Consider the following 18,072-nt stretch of genomic DNA (forward strand, 5'->3'; position numbering starts at 1 on the left):
GAATTCACGATAAGAAGACATGAGCAATAGAAAATCTCAGGGTGGTAAAGACTGCACTTCAAGAGAAATGCAGAAAAGAGAGTTCTCAAGAATCAGGACCGACATTGCTGCTTTCAAGAATATTCAGTGTCAGACAAACCACTAAGGAGTGGGTACAAAAAAATGACCAGATCAGAAAAGGTTTACATAAATTTTGCACAGTCTATTATGGTTTCATACAAAAAGGACAAAACAATATGACAAATTTTGTGACAAACTGTACACACGGAAACAAAGTCTGTAACTCTGTCACTCAAAGTAGCCTGGTAAGGTTACAGAAAGATTATATCCATTATTTTACATAAAAATGAAATTAAATAAACAGCGCTGAGACACTGGGGGAATGAAACATTCAAGAGTTCACTTTTCTCTAGCAATAGACAGTCCACAAGATAATACCAGTTGCAACATTGGCCCTCACCTAGATTGACTTACATTTGCTGGATGACAGAATCTGACTGAGGAAATCAATGGTACACAAAACATTGTGTTTTATATATCAGAAGCTTTAAAGCCAAAAAAAAGAAGGGGCTTAGGTGCTGGTACAAATTCAGCTGCCACTGTCCAAGTTAATCACAAAGCAGGTCAGCTGCCCAGTGCAGGGAAGTGATGTCTGTTAAGATTTCACAGAGTCGTACCATGCATCACAAATAAAATTTCCTGGACCAGTCAGTCCATTACAAAACATATTCCTCATTGCACTATGACGAGCCCCCTCTTACATCAGTTATTCTTCTCAGTGCTGATGTAAGGTTAGAACAAGGTCCATGTACCATGTGTACAACCAAGCAGGTAGCAAGGGTCATCTGGCCCTGGATAACTGGTACCACCGCCTTCCATCCAATACATCATAGAGAAAAAGCTAAACCTTAGTCTCCAGTGAGGGTTCCATGCTAATTTTGCTGAAGTGCTTCCAGATATCTGTCCAAGCCTGTGTAACTGTTCAGACCCTCAAGGAAGCTGGTATTGTAGCCATGTGTGGTTCTTTGTTTACCCTGTCTTCACTGTAGTCGGTTGTACCCCATTGTGCCCAGAAAAGCAGGTATGACTATTTCTACCGTCCGCGACCTCCCCTCATAACACCACGTGGAGCCCCTCGCCTGGTATTTGGACCCACATTAGGACCAGGACCACCTGGGTTGGGCGGCCCACCACGGCTCCAACCACCTCTTCCTCCCCGTGATGGATGCCCATACCCTCCTTCGTCTCTTGGTGATGGTCGACCTATGGGTAGTTGTAAAATACATAAGGCATTTTGCATACTAATATCATATATTAAAACAAATGTCACTTATCCATCCCTTACCCGCTCCTCTTTCATCAGGCCCTGCACCGGGGGAGTCCATGTCACCAGTGCCTGGTCCGTCATGCCATGGCCGTTTGCGTGGAGGCAGCGAGGCCATGTCCATGCCCTGTAGAGAGGAGGATCGTTCTCTGCTGGCTGGAGAAGGACTGTCATGCATATTGTGGTCTGGGCGCTGACCCTCCCGATAACTCTCATGACCTGAACACACATACAAACCAGCATGATGTTTTTGGATCCTTGATGTTAAGCTTGAACCATGCAACACTTTTACATAACGAGTATGCTACAGGACTTAAGAAAACAATACCCAAGCTGCTTTACTCTTAATTTTGTACAACATTCATTGTCTTGATGGGGCACAGGTGGACAATATGATTTACCTGAGTGTACATTGTGAACACTTTTTATAGATCATGTGCCAACAATGTACACTGAAGTAAATCAGATCCTTAATATGTAGCGTGGAAAACATTTTCTCAGAAAAAACCCCCCAAAAAGTGATAATATAATTAAGTGACTGCCACAACAGTATTCTTAGGCTCCATTTGTTTTAAGTTTTAATTTGTGCTTACAAATGAAGCTGAAGTGACAAATAAAAATGAAGCAATACAATGTTTAAGTCAGACTTAGGCAAGGGCTTTCTGTTCTTCACAAAGAATTCAAAGTTAGATTACCCACAAACTATATACTGTTATCATCTACATCCTATATTAGCAATACTAAATTTTCTACTTATTTCAGTATTTCTAAAAGTGTCAAATGATTAACTGCATCGAAAATACGCCCCCCCCACCCCCACATAATATATTTATTATGTATACATAAATACAAGCACATGCATGTATAAACGCTTAGTGTGTGTACGCGCACACACACACCTTAATACATGTAACTATTTTCAAAACATTCACTATATGTGCTTTTATATATACATAATAAATATAAATGGTACAAAACATATTACGTAGATCCACGGTTTCCTTTTGGCTTCTCAATGCTCATTTCCTGCTACTGCTCTCTACATTGCTTTTGTTTCTGAAGCAAGTCATAGAACATGTTGCAATTCTCATACCTAACAAGCTTGTTTTCCAACTGGACTTTGACCTTTATGTTTTTTGCAGATCTCAAAAATTGTCTGTGACTGTAAAATGTGGGCTAAAATCAGTATGCACTCAGCTTTATGGCCTTAGTGAATGAATAGAAATTAGATCAAGCATGTCTAACTGCACTGCAACAACAAGAACAGGTATTGGCATCCCCTTCATGCACTTCTACCTGAATCTCGCCCTCCCTCCCAGCCCTCCTGGTTTCTTCCGCCTTCATAGTGACATGGATAATCATCAGGAGTTGGGAGAAGCCCCTTTCTTCCTACACCACCTAAGAAAGATGTCATGTTCAAACCTGACACCTCAGTTTTAATGGACGCAAGGTGAGCTGATGGACAGGTGAATAGAAAAGGTTTTACCTCCTCTTGGTGGCCCACCACGTGGTCTTCCTCTTCCTCCCCAACCCTGGCCCATGTCTTCTTGAGAATCAAAGCTTTCGTCTCCACCATACTCATCTTGGTATACGCCCATTCCACCACGACCACTTGGGCCACCCCTCCTGTATCTACACATTCAGAGCCAGACAATAAAATGTCATGTACTTATCAGTTGACAATGCTAGTCAAAACTGATTAACAATTACGCCTATAAAAATTTGCATGTTTATAAAGGTTTATTATAAGGGTATAAAGTACATTTTTTATTTTAATTCTGAATTGGTGGGTCAAATAGGTGGCAACACTTATGTTTGCTTTAAAGAACCAGTTTAAGAACATTACATATGCTGGGAAGTAAAATGGCTCAAGGAGCTCATAAGGCATCTGCATCTGTTCAAGTTTGTGAGTTCATTAAAAAGATGACAACTATGTATCATACCTGCAGGAACAGGTAAAGTATCATAAAACAAAGCATGTGACTTGGTGGAACATGTTTGTACAGGCTCATGATTAGAGTATATTTGAACATTCAACTTTCCACAAAACACAACAGTTAGAAGCATACCCTAGATTTAAGTTTCCACTGTTTAAATCAAGAATTGCATCTCAGATGGCATGTTACACTTACGAGTCTTCTCCATGTGGTGGCCGTCTCGGCCTCTGGTCAAACTCCTCACCAGAGTCCTCATACCCATCATACCTGTAAAGACGTACCACAAGGCACATATTTCAGACTCTAATTCACAGGACTCTAGCAATTAAACAAAATCAGCTTTATAGGTTTACACTGTGCTGAATGAAACATACCGGTCATGTCCCATGTACTCTCCATCATGTGAGGAAAACCTTTCCTGGCCCTCCCATGGGCCTCCAGAGATTCCTCTGTGACCTACAGAGTATTCCTGCCCAGGGCCTCTTCTCCAGCCCTCTTGATAACCCCCATCATCACCCCAGTACTGGCCTCCATCTGAGCCCTGACCAGGGCCCTGTCGATCTGGTGGGGGTCCCATGTGGTGGTTAGGTGGTCCTCGAGGACCATCTCCTGGCACAAACGGAAAGGGAAACGCAAACAAGTCACTATTAACTATTCTCATACTAGTCTAGATTAAATTATCTTGCATATGAATAACTTTTCTCAAAAGAGTTGTTCACGGAGTATTACCTTTTCCGTTAGGTCCCTGCTGTCCTATTCCATGCATCATTGATTGAGGCCCAGGATTCTGTCCCTGAAAGACAAATTGAAAGACATTTCAGAAATAGATTGTACACTAAATTTTATTCAGGGGCTGTTTACATGACACTGTTTTCAGCCCAAAACACTCAACTCTTTTTCGCTTAAAATTGGGGACTGAATGCAGATTTTTGAAAACAGTTTTTGAAAAGTGCTAGTTTTTAAAAACACCACTGTTATTGTTTCTGTGTAAACACACAATACAGTAATCTTGAAATCAGTGACGTCATGCTCTTGCGCAGTTTGTGTCAGGTATGTAGGCATGAGCACTACACATTGATTTTAAAAGGCAAGCATGAACAAACATATACAACATATGCTGTTGTTGCTGCTCAAGAGTTAATGCTAATGCTTCTTCAGCAAAGTGTGGATTTACTTTGACAATATTACAACCAGTATTGGAGAACAATCATATACATCAGATAATTGTCACTTCCTTACAAGTACTGTTTACTAGCAAGGAGACAGTGCCAACTACTGGCCTTGTATATGTAATACAGCGTTTTTGGTAGTTTAAATAAGTGTCAACGTTAATCATTTTGAAAACATTGTAGCGTATAGGTAAACTTTTTTAAAAAGCAAGTGAAAAACGTTTCTATTTTTGACTACATTGTCGTTGTGCAAATTTAGCCTCAGTTACATATTTCTGTCCAAAACATTCATGGATGTGTTTATTTCAACAGTTTCTTTACCTGGCTGAACTGTCCACGATTTCCTTCACCCATGTGTGGTGGTTTGCCTTGCATATATGGTGGAGGGCCCTGCATGTTTCCTGGTGGCCCTTGCATGTTATTTGGTGGTCCATGCATACCCCCTGGAGGAGGCCCCATTCCATGCATATTTCCCATGCCCTGCATATTACCATGCGTCCTGGGTGGAGGTCCCATCATACTCCCTGGCATGGGTCCCTGAGGGCCTACCATGTTTCCGTGAGGCACAGGACCCCTCATGTCCTGATGCATCATACCTCCCTGTGGTGGCCCTTGTCCTCGTGGTGGTGGTCCCATCATACCACCAGAACCTGGGGGCATTCCTGTTGGGGGAGGTCCTTGCATGCCTCTGGGGCCAGGTGGCATGCCAGGAGGACCCTGGGGACCCATGTTCCTGTGAGAGCCTGGATGACGTGGAGGTCCATGCATGTCTGGACCCATCATGCCCTGAGGAGGGGGACCCTGGTGCATGGGAGGTCCTGGTGGACCCATCTGGCCTGGAGGAATGAAAGGACCAGGCATTCCACCCGGTCCCATTGGAGGCATGTTGTGCGACATTTGTTGTGGAGGCATGGACTGAGGGAATCCTTGTGTGGGAGGGGGCATTGGACCACCCTGCCCTGGAAAGGGTGGCATTGGCCCTGACTGTCCACCAGGGGAAGGGATTCCCTGCTCTTGTAACTGTGCCATTCGCTCAATCTTCAGTTGCTAAAATATAATTTAATAATATAATTAATCATTATAATTATAATAATTTGACACCAATATAATCATTTTTTTTTAGTAAGTGGTGTACATGCATACTTCAGTAGCAATGTCCTGTAAAAAACAAAAGTTGTATGTGTGATCATATTTTCAGACCTCGAGCAACATTGGATTTGTATACTGCAGGGCAGCCATTTCCTGCTCAATCTCTGCTTGGGTCTTCTTTTTGCCATCTGCTGTCTTCTCATCCTTCCTTTCCTTTGGAACCTCTCCAGGAGGCATCGCTGGAACCTTATTCTCTGCCCAGGCCTAATGAGTAAATCAAAACATGACGAACACGCATTAGCTAAATTAAAACTTACAACATCAAAACCTGTCTGGCGGTCAGAACTTGATATTAACTTTTTTGCTCAGCAGCCACCAATAGCACAAATGATATTTCAGCTGAAGCAGCTGAAATGTAATTTAGATGCATTTACACAAACTGTTTAATGAGCTCAAAATTTAGCATAAAAAAGTTTGCCAAAAAATAAAAATCACTAAAGTTTGCTAACAGTCACATTACAGACTGCATACAAATGATTGAGCAATATGGCTAAGAAAATCACACTGGACACTTTACATCCAGCACACTTCCTCTTTAAACTGTTTCAATCTGGTCAATGCTAGAGGGCTCTGAGCACCAGAATCCATCTCATGAACACTTGGATTACGTGGAACACACACACATTTATACACTTATTTATTTAACACACATACTTGGTCTATATTTTGAATCTGCACATAATATACCTGTACATACAAAACTGCCTATTGTAATATACCTGCATATGGATGTGAGATTTGCGCAATCTCTGAAGTGTGTGTGTGTCTCAGTAAGCAGCGCATTAATATAAAATAGTAATAGGCTCTAACACACACCAGCATAGGTGTGTTTACTGTAGGAGATAACAACGGTAACCCCTACCACTTGACACCCTGTTTTAAAGGACAAGGAGAAGGGGTAGGTGAAGGGTCATAAAACAGGATTGGGATTAGGCTGTAATGTAAAGCTCTGTTACTGAAGGCTATACAAAATTAAATCCACCAAAGTGTTAGATGATCATACTGACCTGTTGAAACTGAGCTGGAATTGGTTTTGCATAAGGAACCTTTTTCGTTGGGGGCTTTTTTTGGTCCTTCAGCATCACCTCTTCCATTCCCCAGTCCAGCCCTGGAATGCTCATCTCAGGCTCTGCCACCATCTCTTTGCCTGAGCACATAAATACCAATTATATATAACCAACCAATTGGACTTCAATAAATTGACTGTGCATGTATTAGTGTCTTAACCAGTTTGTTCTTGTTCCATTGCAGCCTTCAGTTGTTCTGGGATCCCCATGCCGGGAATGGCTGCAACACTATTGGTCTCTATGTCATCTAGAATTACCCAAAATAAAGCATTATGAATTCATATGTAAATCTTCTAAAGGGCTTTGAAATTTCAGGAGGTCGAAGAATACTAACCATACTCCACTCCATCTTCTGACATTCCAGGCAACAAGTTCAGATTGTATCTGTCCCGCATTTTATCCCCTGGTCGATTCCTTGTCCAAAATTTGCTGAGGAAGCGATCACAGAGCAATGAGCTAGAGTCTATGCAAACTAGAGCATTTTATATTGAAACACACTTACCTGGTATGGTCATTAGACCCAGAACACAAGATGTGGCCCAGGGGGTGCCAGGCTAGACTCCAAATCATTCCTTCATGAGCCATCTCCATTCCTCCAACCTCTTTCTCCACACTAGCAAAATGTTTAAAAAACTTCAGCAGTCAAATAACACACAATTTGAAATTACTCCACAGAGTATTACTTTTTAACTAACGCTACCATATATGGTTAAACAGTACAGAGAGGATCTGAATGATGCTTACCCTGCATGCCAAAATAGCAGTGATCCATCAGAGCCTCCACTGGCAAACAAGCCTTCATGAACTGGGTGCCAAGCTACAGCTGCAACAAAAAAAAGAGAAAATGTACTGTATGCGCTTACAACGTATAAGTATACAGCTTGACCATACACATTCTCATTAGGAATATACCTGTGGCTTCTTTCTTATGTCCTCTAAAAACCTGCAGCTCCTCTTTGAGGTTGCGAATGTCAAACAGTTTGCATAAATGGTCACGTGACGCTGTCAACAGCCAGTTGCCATTAAGGTTCCACTTCACCTCCATGACTGTGTTTTTATGTGCATGTCTAAAGGATAAAACACAAGACAAAAAATGAATAGCTCTTTCTAATACCTCTTTCTTGATTAAGTACTCTAACTCAAACCAAGGTTAGCGATGCATCAAAATGCGACCCCATCTGTTAACAAACATGGGCAACAAAAATCACAATATTTTAATGTTTTACAGGCATCTGTAAAACTTACAGTGTTGCCAAACTTTGTCCAGTCTTTGGGTCCCAAAATTTGATAGGTTGCTGGCTATCCTTGCTGCCAGATACCACCAAGCCCTTCGTGGGATGCCAATCAACACACTTCACATCTGCTCCGTGACCTGGAAACACATGTACTTTTGAATGAGCGTCAAAATAAAAAAGAAACTATGTATTCACACTAATTTTTCTTTTCTATTTCACAGCAATATTGTTAAAACTATTTTTAAACTTTGAACATATTTTTAGCATTACACATAGGTATGCTATAATATTTAATTACAATTCTATAATGAGCAAAGACAAGCAACAGCCAGAACAAAACTGATTACATTCGAACTCCATTTCGAGTCACATGCCACTGAATCAGGAAAATCATAAAACATTATTTTAAAGGGCACATTGTGCAACTGATGTCACAAAAATAATTGTGAACACGAAACTTATTCTTAATGTCTGGTAAAGCTGCATAAATACTTAATAGCTGTGTTTTATTTGATTGGGATAAATGAAAACATGAGAAAAAATGAGTAAAGTCTGCAGTTTAAGTTATTTAGAGCACAAAAATTCTATTGTTGATACAAGTCCAGACCACTGGAAGACAAATAGCTCAAAGACATGTAGCCTTCAGACACTAAAAAAAGTGGAAAATGTGAAAAAGCCGACCATTCTTTGATTATAGTCCAGGGTCTGAACACTTAGTGAACAACAGTGTGCATTCCTTAATTAAGTTTAATCTTTATTATTCCAGAAAGCTTCAAATCTGAAATAACATTTGACTGGTACTAATATTGAACTGAATAGAAAAATTATAAAAAGGTTTTAAAGTATTGTACATGTTTTTCATTTTAGTTTCATTATACTTTATTTGAAATACGTTTATTATCATGTGTTGATGTCTGTGCATTTAAGGTTGATTTTTTTTTTTTTTTTTTCTTTTTAAATGGTACAGGTCAAGTTACTTGTTTTACATTCATGCATGATTTTGATATTGAAAAAAGCCAATACCTCATCATCACTGTATTACAATAAATCACAAATATTTTAAATTATGGCTAAATTAACATTTTCCCCAAACAAAGTCAACAGAAATGGGTAATAATTTTTAGATTTGAAAATGTTTTTTTTTTAGAAAGTAACATTATTTTTTGCTTGGCTGCAGTACCACATCAACACTGCCCTACAATATGTATTCAGGCATGTTTAGTAACTATACTACAGTTTACCACCCAAACAGGCTATTAGATGCAACCACCAAATTGTGTGAAGAGATATTTAGAAGGATTTTTAAATATATATTTCAAAATTCTAAGGAAAGTACAAGCATTCCTTAAAAAAAGACACTGTAAACATCATTATAAAGTTATTAGAATTTATGTTCGATTTTAAAATCATTTTACCAGGTTCAGTGTTTGATCAGTCAATTAGTTACAATCTGAAGCACAAGATCTAATGAATATTAAAACAAATTTCAAACCCATAAAAATAATAAACTAGCAGATGTGTGTGAATAACGTGAACTCTATCATGACTTTGTGAACCCAGATGAGAGTGTTATTTTATTTTTAAAGGAAAGCGTTTGTGAATATCTCCACATCTTTACGTAACATACCTCTCAGAATTCTTTCTTCATGACAGCGGAGAAAGTCCCAGATACGTACAGTTCCATCATCAGAGCAAGTGGCAAATTTATTATCCGTGGGAGAGAAACTGAAGACACAGCAGGGAGAGAATCAACAATGAAGGATAACATAGCAGTTCTCTGTGGGGTGGACACCTTACACCCTGCGGGAGCCTTTTGAGTGGATCTGACAAGGAACCATCCATCTCCTTAGCAGACAACTTACTCTACAGAACAATCCTATCATAACTTGCTTAAATGCATCTCTAATACCACAAGCTAAAATTAAAGGCATATTTAACGCCGACTGCACATTTCTCTGTATTCTGATCTTTGCTGTACAACATCAGAAAATAGAATGTGCACATGAAAGGTAATTATTTTAGTTCAATCATATAGGTTCAAATACAATCATCCCTACACATACTGCTCTTCCTTCCAGAGGGCACACAAGCTGGTACAAGCATTCAGCAAACTGAGCCAGCCTCAGTTCACCAACTTACTCTTTTGACCTCTCAACATACACCATTATTTTGCTATTTCTACACACAAATAAGGCATAATTAGTATCAATCCACTTAACACCATAAAATACAAACATTACCCACAGTTCTCAGGTGTTCTTACTCTACATTTTTTAAAGCATAGAAAAAAACAGAAATAAACCACTGAAGTGAGCAAAAGACTCTCTTCAGTCTGATTTACTTCAACCCATGAGCCATTTACATGATCTAATAACCTCAGGATTTAAATTTGTGGCTTCATTTTTGGTTTTAGAAATATTGTAAATGAAACTGCATTTTATTACATTAGAAAGAACATTACATACTCTGTATTGTCAGAATTGGATTTCAATGTGGATGATAATGTTTCCATGTGCATTTATACCCATAGAGTTGTATTAAAGTAAATATTTATTATTATAAAACTTTATTTAATGCAGAATATTTATTATGGACTGACTGAAAGCGTGACAAAAACTTTGATGGCTAGTAGGGCCAGCACAGCTTCTGTCTCACCGGTAAACCACTGTGAATTGAAAACTTAGTCGTGTGCGTTTCCTTTAAATAGACCAGTGCAAGAATCTCCTCCACTATGGAGGCTCCAAGAAACCCTTCCAACAAACACTTTTGTCCCTGAGGGTCATTTTAACGGTTGTTTCCCCACACCCCCCTTTTTTATTCTAGACTGTATGTCATCACCTTAAAATATAAATAATTGGGAATACTTTATTTAAAAGTGTGAAAAATACACCTTTTCTGTACATAGAAGTTATGTATATAAAAGATGAGAATACATAACTCAAAAGCCACAGGTGACAAATAAATGCAGTGTTGCAACAACAACACACACGTGTCAATAATAAAGGACATAAACATTGAGCAGCACAGGGAAGAGTATATCAGAACTGACAGCACTGAGGAGAGCCCCCTACAGGCAGACCACTGCCCCTGCAGGGGCAGTAACAGGCTTGGGTTAACTACAGAAAATGGTAGATTGTGTATAGACCTGGCCTCTCTAATCGCCTCCTTGTGAGCCTGGAACATCTTGACGTTATTCATGTTGGACTGCCAGTATTTCACGTAACCTCCATGGTCGGCAGTCAACATCCACATGTCATTGTGAGACCAGGTCATTGCCCTGACAGGGCTATCATGAGCCTATGAGTGAAAAATAAAAAGGGATAATTAGATAAGGAACTTTTAGCACGCTTCTAAGATTTTGAGTTAAGGGTGGTGTGAGACAAATCTAGGATATGGTCTCTGATTACCTGAAGAATTGTCTCAAAGTTAAATGTGAGCCCGTTCCATAAAGTAAACTCCCCACTGGATGCACCTGTTACAAGTCGCCTGCCTTCAGGAGTCCACTGTAAGAAGGCAAGGAAAGGGCAAGGAAAGGTTAAGAATAACCAAAGGAGTTGGTTGTATATGGGTAATATAGTGAAACAACAAATGACAATGCATCAAATTAAAAGTTTAACACTTTTAACAAAGTTTAACACTTTAACAAATTCAAATTACTTAAAATTTGAATTTGAAATTTGAATTTGACTTACCCGCACAACAAACACAGGGCATTTGACTTTGTTGGTGGAGGTTCTGACAAACTTTGTTGTAACAGCATTCATAGGGTTATTAAGCATACCAACTGGAGGAACAAGCTGCAAAAAAAATAAAATAAATAAATATATGTACTTGCAAGAATAAACATGACAACCAAGCAAAGTAGTAGTAAAACATACATCATTGTAGCAGCCTGCATCTGGTTGAATAGCACGGAAATCTCGATGATCACGTTGCCACAATCGATTCTGAAATGGAGAAATTTGTCAGAGATTACATTTGCCAGATGTTACACTGCCACACTCCGTTAACTTCCGTAAGGCTTATACCTCAAGATGTCTGATAACAGACGGATTGTAATCAATGGTCTTGCGATTCACAGCTTTCCTCATGCGCTTGCCATCGAAAGTGAGCTGCTGCATAGCCTGCTGCTGGGCAAAGTCCGGTCTCTTGTAGAACAGCTGACGAGGTGCCTGGTGCTGGAACCGAGGCATATGGAAAAACCGAGGAGGTGAGCCAATATCTGTTGCCATAGTAACAGTTTTGTAACACCTGAGGAAGTGAGAAGAAATTTATTGTGAGTTTTCGGTTTATTAGACTGGCTATTTTTTTAATAAACAAAACAACCAATTGCAGAGGTAAAGAAAAAGAAACAAAAGACACAAACAGAAATGTAATCCCAAATGGATATTCACAGGTGCTAATTCTTCAAATTAATTGGAGCATTAAAACAACACTCTAAAGGTTTGAAATAGTCACATTTAACCTGTAACTTTTGTGGTTAATAGGTTTCTTCCTAAAATCTAAAATTAGCTTAGCGCAACAAATTAATAAAATAAAAGACAAAAAAAAAACAGTAGACCATTGATCGTAGCATCAATAATCAAAGCAGTTCTTAGGGATGTGAAATGTGTTTAGGAGGAATGAACAGAGAAATCAAATAACAAAAGATGGCAAACCACAAAGGGTAAATCATTTGTAATCATTGTCATTTTTTTTTATGGGGTCAATCAATATCAAAGCAAACCCAAGTTGAATTTAAAAGTTTTTTTTTCCAGATTAATGGACAGGAAAATTTTACATCTCTGACAAAGGAGATACATGTTTATTGATGTTGAGCATCTGGAACAATATATCTAAACATTTCACTGTAACCCTTCAAAATAATGAAACAGTAGTATCTAAAACAGCTTTGGTTTGTAATTTTCATATGTAGTTTGAAGCATTGCCAGCAAAATAAATTTACCTAGTGTAACAATGTTCCAAAAAAAAAAAAAAAAAAAAAAAAAAGGAAAGGTAAATAAACAAATCAGTTGATATTGGTGACACTGACAATGATGTGGTACCAGCTTCACTGCTTTTCCAATATAAAACAAAAAACAAAAACACCACCACAAAAAACACCAGTGCACACATAAAAGTTGGAATTACATCAGTGACTGTTTTAAATAATTGTTTTATGGTTCCAAGAGCACCAGACTCAAAACCATGTATAGGGCATTTCACTGTAAAAATAAATAAATAAAATACTACACTAATATTCAGTTATCGTAATATAACCAGATATGATACATTTCTCTGTGGTGTTACGTAATCCTGTTATAGTTGTTATAAGTCTGTAATACACAGTGTGGCAAAAAAGTATACAAATGTTATTGAAATCTAACTCCTAAAAAGCAGATATAAATTACACTAACATTTTTTTTTTAAACAAACATAAAATAAGATCTCAGTGATGGATTACTTCTCTCAATACAAATACAAATCATTTCATACAAACAACATTAGTTTGAGTCAAATACACTGTAAGTGGCGTGTACTAAACTGTCAAAACTAGTCTGTTATAAGAGTGAATTGTGCTGCTAATGCCTAAGAAAACACATTCATGTGCTCAAGTTTGTATGCACACACATACTGACGTGCTTTTTTTTGTGGGTATGGTTATTGGACATCAAAGAGCAACTAATTTACACCATAGACGAATTAGCTGCTGTTCTTTCAGGAAAAGGTGAGTAACAACTAAATAAAATTGAGATATAAGATCTATGTACTTTTGAGATAAAATTTGTCATTTGGTAGTTTTTTTAATTAGCCATAGAGAATTAAGTCATTAAACTTCAAAAGACAAAGAATTCATATATTATCTACTCTGTGTAGTCCATGTTAACAGCATATATATATATATATATATATATATATATATATATATATATATATATATATATATATATATATAACTTTGCACTGTAAAACATGGTAATGTTTACCATGCTTACGAGGCATTATAAGCTGATTTGCTCCTTAAATTTAGCCTACATGTATTGGTATAACAATGTTGTCAGGTTCAATGTAAAATTTTGGACAAGAACCAAAACCAACTGGGAAGCACTGTCCTAATGTACTCTAACACCCTAAAAGTTTGTACAAATAATTAATTTGTGAAGAGGGAGTGAAAATGGGGGAACAAAAACAAAAAACACCACCACGCACACACAAAAACAATGCATGTCTAAACGGTACCCAGTTTTCCCGTCCACGAGTAATTAGTGTACTACGGTTAATGATGAAAAAAAACGCATTAAAGATAAAGAGAGAACACGTTTTATTATCAGCACGGCTAAACGTGTATTCGTCATAGATGCCGCATATACGGTTTCATCTAAAATAGTTTGAGAGTTAAGTCGATGCAGCTGCATTTTTGAAAAAGAACTGGATTTAATGGCTGTTAATGAAAAACATACCCTACATCCTGTGCATTTGTGCACTGTCGCACATACAATACGACTTGACTTGAAATGTTTGACATAAAAACGTTATTTGGGTAACATGGAGGTGTTTGTGAACGCCGGAAAAACATTTATTGTAATTGTTTACTGTCTTTTTAGGCGGCGTGTTACACACCGCACTCTCGTAACGTAGTGCTCAAACTTACTAAAACACAGGAGTCAATTATTAAAGATACGGATCTTTTAAATGTACGCTAAAACGAAACTAACTGGCGACTTATGCATAATCTATACCTTTAGGTTCTTGTTCGAAGTCGACAAATGTCTCTCTTCAGTTCGATGTCTGTTAGCCTTTAGCCAGCTAACACAATACCTGATGCTACCACAGGCCCTTACAAACAGGCCACATTTACACTGTCTATCAGAACGAGAACAGAATCTCCTTAAAGCAAGTGTGTTGTTTATTTAAGTGCAGAATCTGTCGGCTGAAGCAGCTAGCTGTGTGTTGGCTGTAAGAGTGGGTATTTTTCCCTGTCTCCCGTACAGCGTGTTTAAATGGCGCCCGGTCAATACTTGAGAAACTCACCCAAAATATCCAGTGCTGAGTCTATTAATCTAAATTTAACACACGCCTCTTCTTTGTGGAGACTATTGTAATGTCTTTCTGAAAATGAAATGTCAACTGTCTCCAGAGTGCGCCTTAATTCGCTATTTTTCGCGTTTAATTAACCCCCTGCCTCCATCTCGAGGCTTCCGCTCTTCTCGTTGCTTTGAACTCCGAAACAACGTCATGACGTCAGACGCATCGGCGGGAGAACTGCGTCACTGTGTTTATTTACTTGTCAATCAAATGGGGTGAAGAACAAATGTGGTTACATACTACGTATTATTTTGAAATAGTTATACAATTTCTACTATTTAGTATTTCTTCTTTATTTAGTTATTTGTTTGATTATTTGGTTTGGTTAACCCAGAATTTCAGCTTACTCTTGTGTACTTACTTTCACCTCATTCTGAACACATGTGATCATTTCTTCAGTTAACATAAAATGAAAACTGAGACAATTTAATTGACATACCTTGACGAACTTTTTCTTTAAATTTTAAATACATAACTGTCCATTAGGTGGGGCTATGGTTCGATTGCCATAAATAAACGGAAGGTGAGATTTGAATAATTTCATACCTCTCCAGACACTTTTGCCAACAAATTGTAAATAAATTATCCAACTGAGTTATTTGGACTACAAAGGTCAAACTGTTTTTGTTTTCCAGCGACAAAACGTCAGCATAGACATCAAATCTAGATTGGCTCAACTGTATGTCAAGCTTGGGTTTCAAGTAACAGAGCTATTTTAAATCTACACTGGTTACTGAAGGAGAGGAAAGCGAATATTGGTATAAATGGGCGGGGTAAATTAGCTGCATGTGCGTTCACTTCACGTTTTTCCTGTCATTGGGACTGTTGTGGCGAACAGGATGAGGAAGGTCTGACACATCCGCTTCGAGGATCATCCCCATGCCTAATCTGCAGGTCAGAATGGTTTCTTAATCTGAGCTCAATGTTTATGTAGTGTTTTGAAGAAGGCTGGATGGCTAAGCATATCCGCGCTGTTAAACCTAGTGTTGGAGCATGCTCCGTGAACAAATTCAGCACTTTACTGTACATTCTGTTTACTGTACAAATGTTTTTTTCCCTTTTATTGTTTTTCCTTTTATTATTTACGTTGTATGTGACTTTTTGCAGTGACTTTGTATGTGTTTGTTCTCTCCTCTCTTATTTAATCAACAGCTCACAAGACTTTTCTGTGTAAGGGCATTAAGATGTGGTTGAGACATCTGACCATTCTCCTTGTTGATGACGTATAAATCATAATTTAGTATTCGATCTGCTGTATGCATCTACCTCTTTTGAAATAACACTTGTATCTACAGAACCTAAATGAAATGACTATATATTAATTAACATATATATTAAGAAAATTCAGGACCCAGTGGACCAGTGATTATAATGACTATTTAATAGGTCTGATGTTCCTTTAAACATATAGTCAAATATATGCAATAATACAGTTAGAGATGCTGCAGTTAAGCTCAGTTGCAGACTGTCTGCTGATCAGTAATGCCCGGTCAGCCTGTAGCAATGAACTTATCCAGAAGGAGGAGGTCACTCTTTGTATTAATGTTTCTAAGCAGCAACCTTTTCCCTCTATGCGGGTAAGCACTTTGCGTGTACCTGTATATGATGACCCTCAAGAAGACCTATACAAGTATTTTGACCACTGTGCTGATGCCATAGCCAGTGAGGCAGAAAGGGGAGGCCGCACTGTTGTGTATTGCAAGAATGGACGGAGTCGCTCAGCTACTGTCTGTGTGGCCTATTTAATGAAGCATCAGGGTCTCACCTTGACAGATGCCTTCCAGGTATGAATAGTGTTCATGTGAAATTGATAAAACAGTTGTGGTCAGGACACATGCAGCTTATGCGTAGGCTCTTTTTAAATGAAAGTTTAGTTTTTTAAATAGATATCTAACGCTTTATTTATATGTGCAGTCATTCATTATTTTCTTGGTTGCTGATATTTTATTGGTCAGTGTTATCATAAGGAAAAAAAGCAAGCAGCAAGGTAAAGCAAAACAAAACTACAATGTAGTATAAAATGCACAAAATAAAGAAAGCCACAAGACATCAAAATGTACATCACTCATATTGTAATCATTGCTGAATTGCAGGCGAACTGATAATGAAAAGCCACTGCATTCTAGATTTTTATTCCAGAATTTAATGTTTTTTTTACTTCTTCCTGTTTCTCTTCTGTACTTCCCGTTTGTTCTATTAGGTAGTAAAAAGTGCCAGATCAGTAGTTGAGCCTAACCCTGGATTCTGGACTCAGCTGGAGCGATATGAACAGGAGCTGAAGATCAGGAAATCGTCCAGCCACAGATGTAACCTCTCTCCACTTTGACTTCATACCAACATTTTCTGATATGACAATCTCAACAAAATCTTCAGGAGTTTTATAATAGCTAAGGCTTTAGACATGTCGCTGTTCAAGCTTTCTTCAAATAAAAAATGCCATATAATAACAATAATAATGATACGTGCCTTGAATGATTATAAAGTGCTTTGATGCAACCTGTGTTGTTAAAAGCACTATATAAATAAAAATGATTGATTGATTGATAAAGTGTGATAACGATTATATTATATTTTAAAAAGAAAAAGGAGTATGTGTATATATATATATATATATATATATATATATATATATATATATATATATATATATATATATATATATATATATATATATATATATATATATATATATATATATATGATATGATGATTTGGCTTCCATTTGCCTATAGTGGAAGGAAGCAGAGACACGTTGTCTATCTTTTTACATTCCTCCAAAAGTAAACCTTATCCACTGCTGTACCATTTATAGACATTATATAAATATTATTTATATTTACCATTGTTTTTACAAATTATAGGTTATATAAGAAATATTATCATGATAGACCTATATGTGAAAATATAAACATCATACGTAACACAATACATTCAGACCAATTTCAGGTTATTAAAGTAGGCTTGGTTCTCCAAAGAAAGCCTGTCCGTTCAACTTTTTTCCCCATCTTTTTTTCAGAAACACCCCTTTAAAAAATCTAGAAAGCCTCCAAATTGCTAGAAACCTCACAATTATACATTACCTACTAAATAATTGTTGTAAAAAAACAAAAGCAGTTATTTCACTTT

At 37.7% G+C, this 18,072-nt stretch overlaps 2 protein-coding genes across 9 annotated transcripts; one reads left to right on the forward strand and one right to left on the reverse strand.

Moving 5' to 3' along the window:
- Positions 1-181: 181 nt before the first annotated feature.
- Positions 182-15,093, reverse strand: wdr33 (WD repeat domain 33). Of its 4 annotated transcripts, none has more exons than XM_043223006.1 (23): positions 14,893-15,093; positions 11,910-12,132; positions 11,760-11,828; positions 11,574-11,678; positions 11,289-11,384; positions 11,027-11,178; positions 9,509-9,606; positions 7,892-8,018; positions 7,559-7,713; positions 7,391-7,469; positions 7,149-7,259; positions 6,981-7,075; positions 6,807-6,893; positions 6,587-6,726; positions 5,631-5,783; positions 4,752-5,477; positions 3,991-4,054; positions 3,636-3,867; positions 3,457-3,528; positions 2,811-2,956; positions 2,621-2,722; positions 1,346-1,543; positions 182-1,263 (listed from the first exon to the last, which is right to left on the reverse strand). In XM_043223006.1, exons 2-23 carry the CDS (start codon positions 12,111-12,113, stop codon positions 1,094-1,096), a joined length of 3,381 nt encoding a protein of 1,126 aa, XP_043078941.1. In that variant the 5' UTR covers positions 12,114-12,132; positions 14,893-15,093; the 3' UTR covers positions 182-1,093. The 4 variants fall into 4 exon arrangements, with proteins under 4 accessions (XP_043078941.1, XP_043078937.1, XP_043078949.1 ...); XM_043223002.1 differs by having other exon boundaries at positions 3,636-3,870; XM_043223014.1 differs by lacking the exon at positions 2,621-2,722.
- Positions 15,094-15,440: 347 nt separating this feature from the next.
- On the forward strand, positions 15,441-17,539 carry dusp28 (dual specificity phosphatase 28). Of its 5 annotated transcripts, none has more exons than XM_043223481.1 (4): positions 15,441-15,840; positions 16,099-16,116; positions 16,500-16,730; positions 17,147-17,539. In XM_043223481.1, the coding sequence occupies exons 1-4, from the start codon at positions 15,826-15,828 to the stop codon at positions 17,270-17,272; spliced, it is 390 nt and encodes a 129-aa protein (XP_043079416.1). In that variant the 5' UTR covers positions 15,441-15,825; the 3' UTR covers positions 17,273-17,539. The 5 variants fall into 5 exon arrangements, with proteins under 5 accessions (XP_043079416.1, XP_043079423.1, XP_043079431.1 ...); XM_043223488.1 differs by having other exon boundaries at positions 15,443-15,840; positions 16,503-16,730; XM_043223496.1 differs by lacking the exon at positions 16,099-16,116 and having other exon boundaries at positions 15,443-15,840; positions 16,503-16,730.
- The last annotated feature ends 533 nt before the right edge of the window (positions 17,540-18,072 follow it).

This window comes from Puntigrus tetrazona, chromosome 2, assembly GCF_018831695.1.
Source record: "Puntigrus tetrazona isolate hp1 chromosome 2, ASM1883169v1, whole genome shotgun sequence".
NCBI lineage: Eukaryota > Metazoa > Chordata > Actinopteri > Cypriniformes > Cyprinidae > Puntigrus > Puntigrus tetrazona.